A 5,853-nucleotide genomic window follows, 5' to 3' on the forward strand; every position below is an offset into this window, starting at 1 on the left:
AAAGAGAATTACAGGAACTTTTAATATGTTTCGTTCGAAAGAGTTTCAACGTTCAGTGATGCCATTGATTATCGTTAATTCAATCGTTTGCACTGGTTTACTGGAATATTTCGCTAATTGGATCATTCGTACGATTGGTGTTGCTTATGTCGTTTCTTGTTTTGTTTCCTACAATATCTCATTTTATATGATGAAGGATATTTTGTATAATAGCAATGATCGAGAAAGAAGGGGATTGTTAAAAATACTTAGCAAATTTCAATTTTATAATAATGATTTTATCTATTTGATAGCAATTTTCAGTGGTTTAACGAGAAGAAAGGTAGAAATTTTTTGTATAGTTAATAAGAATTTCTTTAAATGATTACGGTATAATAAGATTGGTTGATTGATTTTTGCAGCGAATAAAATTCTTTATAGAACGAATGGAAATCTGTATACAAGGAATGGATGAAATGAAAGTTCCAGAAAATTATTTTTCACTTTTTCGATATCAGTGTATCGTAGGTGTATTTTTAACATTTCTAATAGCAAGTTTAATGATAGGTGAAGCCTTTTGGTTATCTGATACAAAATTATCGTTAGTCATGGATTATAGTTCGATATTAATGATGTATTACTTATATTTCTATCCTGTTATGATAATCGTAATAACAGACTTTACTTTCGTATTTTGGATCAGGCAAGTCAATCGTTTTATTTATCATACAATGTTTTTTACGAGTCAAAATTTATTAAACAATAACAATGATCTCAATATAGATATATAAAGATTAAATTTGTTCAATTGAATGTTGTACTCCAAAACATGCTGCCGACAACTATCGATTCTCCACAACATAAGAGAGTGCTCAGAATGAAGGATAACTGGGAAAATGATTCTGCGTTACCTACTCTTTATGGAACTTACAAGGCGAATGAATACCATCTGAAATTAAAAAAAGTCAAGTAAATTATTTACAATTAGTCTGAAACTGTTTATTACTCTTCTTCTATTTTTAGTAATTCTCTGTCATTTTTTTCATTGAAGACAAATCCATTTGGAATTGTTGAAATGTGCAAATATCTTAAATGAAGCTTATGGATTACAAATTCTTATATCCATATTTACATCCCTTTTATTTATTACTACATTGTTATATAATCTCTACGTTGTTTTAATGACAAGTAATTATTCCAATTGGATAATACAGTTCTACATGCATTTCTCTTGGATTTTTTATCAATGCATCAAGATTTTTGCAATGACGAACATATGTCAGACAACGATTACAGAAGTATGTCCTTTTTAACAATTTTTATTCTATTTTTTTTGTTTATCCATGTATCTGATATTTACAAAATGTACAATCTTTTCTAAATTTAAGAGATGTAAATATATAGTGATTTTTCTTATTTTTTTATATGCTGTGAACACTGGAGAGATTCTTTATGAATTGTACGAACCTTCGACCAGCAAAAAATTTCGTGAAGAAGTAGGAAATAATTTTTATCAATATTTGATATAGGAATGTATACAAAATATATTATATCTATAACTTTTTCTTTCAGATTCGTGATTTTATGTATCAATTAATTCAAAATCGTTTAATGTTTACCGTCTGCGGATTTTATGATTTAGATCATACTTTAATATATAACGTAAGTTAATTGACACATTTGATTAATTTTCTTTTTCATTTTATAAAGATTTGTTATATCTGTGTATGTTGTAGATGATTGGTTCGATTATTACTTATCTCGTCATATTTCTTCAAATTGGAGATAAGCCTAAATCATTGTTCAATAATGCTATTCATAATTCAACCTCAATGATGTAATGAATGAATTGGAATGTTTCATTTTTCGACAAATATATCATGTGTAAAGGACAATGCTTTATACAAAATCATATTATTTTTATATCGCACCTTTTCATTTTTTCTGTGAATCGATAAAAAGAAAAGTCGAAAGCCGAAGAGAAGATAGGAGTATAAGTAGAAATAATATCTAAGCATTCCACAATTTCCTATTTATTTTTATTCCATAAGAAGATAATACTTGTAAGTGGTTTTCATGGAATGATTACACGAAGACAGTGAATAATTCCTACTCCACTGAAGTTTCATTTCGAAATTCAGGAAAGAATGTTCTTCATTCTCTTCGTTTCGATGAACTTTGAGTGCAAAGTTTCTCTATCAGTGTGATTCAAATAATTAGTTTCTACGAAAAGAAGGAATAATACAAATGAAGTAGAATCTTTGAAGAAAATGTTGGAAATGTTTCTATTGGCGGAATATCGGCGTGGCATGAAACAGTTGATAATCATTAACTCCATTGTTTCCACTGGTCTAGAAGAATATTTTCATCAATTATATTAACACGATTGGTACAATTTATGCATGCTTCTTCATTATTTTTTATATTTAGATGATTTATTTAACTTCGTTTTTCCAATTTTTATGTAACAATAAACAACCACTCCTTATAAAATATTGTATAAATTATATATTTGTAATAGTTACGTATCTTATATCATCCCTATAATCGCTGGTGTTCTCAAAAGAAAGGTGAAGTTTTTTATTCTCGTAATTTATTCAATTTATTGGTATTTTTATATTACGACATTTTTTGTTATCTTTTGAAAAAGACAAAACGTTTCATGTTGCATATAGAAAGTTGTATTCGAATCATTAAACAAATAAATGTTCTGATGAATTTGTCGAAATGTTTGAAGCAACAGTGTTATGTAATGTCAGTTTTTGTTTTTTGTGTTAATAAATATGATAGCAATGATATACGAATCTTAATCTAATTCCAGGTAAATTACTGGATAACTTTTATCTCTATCGTTTTCTCATAATTAGACTATTCATTGTCAATTTTACTTTTATATACTGGATGAGGCAAGTAAATTGTTTCATATATTGCAAAATAGTTAATTATACTGTTTTTAATGGTTTGCATATTTTTTAAGCTATTTCATTATTAATGACGCTATAAGAAGTGAAAACATAATGAAAAATCTAATAATTTTTTTATTGTTCAGTGTATCGATATTACAACGGCATACGTGATTACCATGGTACTAGTTAACTATTCAATAAAAAGCGAATCATAAATCACTAAGATGGTCCTTTGTTTCGTCAATTTTCCAACTACACGCGTGTTATTATAAATAATTGCGAATAATTTTTTATGCAATAAAATGCTAAAGAAACATAAATGTTTTAATTCGTTAACTTCTCTAATAGTAATGATAGTTAAAGTCAATATTGATTCTCTTAATAAATAATTTCTTATTAATTTTAATTCGATGACGAGATAATGTGTATGTATGTCGATGAATAATATCCATCCAAAGATAAGGACAAAGAAGATATTTAACATGATGAAAGAGGTAGAGTGAATAGAACATTCGTAGTTTTTATTGCAAGTCATAACGATATCTATTATGAAAACACTTACGTATAATAAGAATAGAAATTGTTAATAAGAATTAGTATCGCTGGAAAACTTCAGCGAGGAGTAGCTTGAAAATAAGTACGGAAACTTGAAACTTTTATTTGGAGAAGAAAAGTGTAAATTGTAAAAAAGAGAATTACAGGAACTTTTAATATGTTTCGTTCGAAAGAGTTTCAACGTTCCGTCATGCCATTGATTATCATTAATTCAATCGTTTGCACTGGTCTACTAGAATACTTCGCTAATTGGATCATTCGTACCATTGGTTTTGTTTATGTCGTTTTTTGTTTTCTTTTCTACAATATTTCATTTTTTACGTTAAAGAGTATGTTTGGTAATTACATAGAAAGTCAAGGATCGGAATTGATAAAAATAATTATCATATGTCAATATTTTAATAACGATTTTATCTATTTGATAGTAATTTTCAATGGATTAACGAGAAGAAAGGTAGAAATTTTTCGATTTAAAATTTTGTAAAATTTAAAAATTTTTCGAGTTAATAGAAATTTCTTTACTAATAAAATTACCGTATTATTAAGATTGAGTGATTGACTTTTGCAGCTAATAAAATTATTCATAGAGCAAATGGAAATCTGTACGCGAAGAATGGACGAACTGAAAGTTCCGGAAAATTATTCTTCACTTTCTCGATATCAGTGCATCGTAGGTGTTTTTTTAAGCTTTCTAATATTAGGTTTATATTTGGGTGAAGTTCTCACATTGCATGAGACAGAATTCTATATAAACAATTACTTGATGTTAATGATCTATTGCGTATACTTCATTCCTCTCATCGTAATGATGATATCCGATTTTACTTTTTTGTTTTGGATCAGGTAAGTCAATCGTTTTATCTATTTTAGAACGAGTCATTATTTATTAAACAATAATGTATGATCTCCATATAGATATATAAAGATAAAGTTTGTTCAATTGAATGCTGTACTCCAAAGCATGCTGACAACAACTATCGATTCTCCACAACATAAGAGAGTGCTCAAAATGAAGGATAATTGGGAAGATGATTCTTCGTTATCTACTCATTACGGGACGTACAAAGCGTATGAAAACCTTGCGAAATTAAAAAGAGTCAAGTAAATCATTTACAATTGATCCGAAACTGTTTATGACTCTTCTCCGATTTTTAATAGTTTTGTATTATTTTTTTCGTTGAAGACAAATTCATTTGGAATTAATGAAATGTGCTAGTATTCTAAATGAGGCTTATGGATTACAAATGCTAATATCCATATTTTCATCCGTCACTTGTATCACTACTACATTTTACTATCTGTACTTTATTTTCTTGGAAAACAAATATTACAATTGGATAAAAGAGTTATACGTGCATTTCTATTATATTTTTTATTATGGAATCAAGGTTTTTGCATTAACGAATATATGTCAAACAACGATTACAGAAGTATGTCCTTTTTAACCATTTCTATTCTTTTTTTTTTTGTTTATTCATGTGTCTCATATTTACAAAATGTATAATCTTTTTTAAATTTAAGAGATATAAGTATATAGTGATTTTTCTTATTTTTTTTATATGCCGTAAACACTGGAGAGATTCTTTATGAATTATATGAACATTCGACCAGCAAAGAATTTCGTGAAGAAGTAGGAAATAATTTTTATCAATATTTGGTATAGAAATGTATACAAAATATATAAAATCTATAATTTTTTCTTTCAGATTCGTGACTTTATGTATCAATCAATTCAAAATCGTTTAAAGTTTACCGTCTGCGGATTTTATGATTTAGATCATACTTTAATATATAATGTAAGTTAATTGACACATTTGATTAATTTTCTTTTTCATTTTATAAGGATTTGTTATATCTGTGTATGTTGTAGATGATTGGTTCGATTATTACTTATCTCGTCATATTTCTTCAAATTGGAGATAAGCCTAAATCATTGTTCAATAATGCTATTCATAATTCAACCTCAATGATGTAATGAATGAATTGGAATGTTTCATTTTTCGACAAATATATCATGTGTAAAGGACAATGCTTTATACAAAATCATATTATTTTTATATCGCACCTTTTCATTTTTTCTGTGAATCGATAAAAAGAAAAGTCAAAAGCCGAAGAGAAGATAGGAGGATAAGTAGAAATAATATCTAAGCATTCCACAATTTCCTATTTATTTTTATTCCATAAGAAGATAATACTTGTAAATGGTTTTCATCGAATGATTGCATGAAGACAGAGAGTAATTCCCACTTCATCGTATACGAATATAGGTGAAATAAATATCAACTACGAATGTAATAAGATAAAATGCAAACAATGAGTTGTGAGATGTAATAAATTTCATTTCGAAGAACTTTGAGTACGAAGGTTCTCGATCAATGTGTTTGATATAATTAGTTTTTTCGAGATGATCGTA

At 27.3% G+C, this 5,853-nt stretch overlaps 1 protein-coding gene and 1 long non-coding RNA gene across 2 annotated transcripts; both read left to right on the forward strand.

The window, feature by feature from the left end:
* Positions 1-446: 446 nt before the first annotated feature.
* Positions 447-1,292, forward strand: LOC122627273. The gene is made up of 3 exons (XM_043808314.1): positions 447-682; positions 763-948; positions 1,031-1,292. The coding sequence occupies exons 1-3, from the start codon at positions 447-449 to the stop codon at positions 1,290-1,292; spliced, it is 684 nt and encodes a 227-aa protein (XP_043664249.1).
* A 127-nt stretch (positions 1,293-1,419) lies between these two features.
* LOC122627148 lies at positions 1,420-5,451 on the forward strand. The gene is made up of 3 exons (XR_006326797.1): positions 1,420-1,475; positions 5,147-5,236; positions 5,311-5,451. It is a non-coding gene; the product is annotated as an uncharacterized LOC122627148 (long non-coding RNA).
* The last annotated feature ends 402 nt before the right edge of the window (positions 5,452-5,853 follow it).

This window comes from Vespula pensylvanica, chromosome 2 (assembly GCF_014466175.1).
Source record: "Vespula pensylvanica isolate Volc-1 chromosome 2, ASM1446617v1, whole genome shotgun sequence".
Classification (NCBI taxonomy): domain Eukaryota; kingdom Metazoa; phylum Arthropoda; class Insecta; order Hymenoptera; family Vespidae; genus Vespula; species Vespula pensylvanica.

What these genes read in the sequence shown, in the direction of transcription:
- LOC122627273 (XM_043808314.1), top strand. Translation starts at nt 447, where the DNA reads ATGGATGAAATGAAAGTTCCAGAAAATTATTTTTCACTTTTTCGATAT. An exon ending in ACTTTCGTATTTTGGATCAG is followed by an intron (nt 683 to 762) that starts GCAAGTCAATCG and finishes ATCTCAATATAG; the next exon opens with ATATATAAAGATTAAATTTG. An exon ending in CTGAAATTAAAAAAAGTCAA is followed by an intron (nt 949 to 1,030) that starts GTAAATTATTTA and finishes TTTTCATTGAAG; the next exon opens with ACAAATCCATTTGGAATTGT.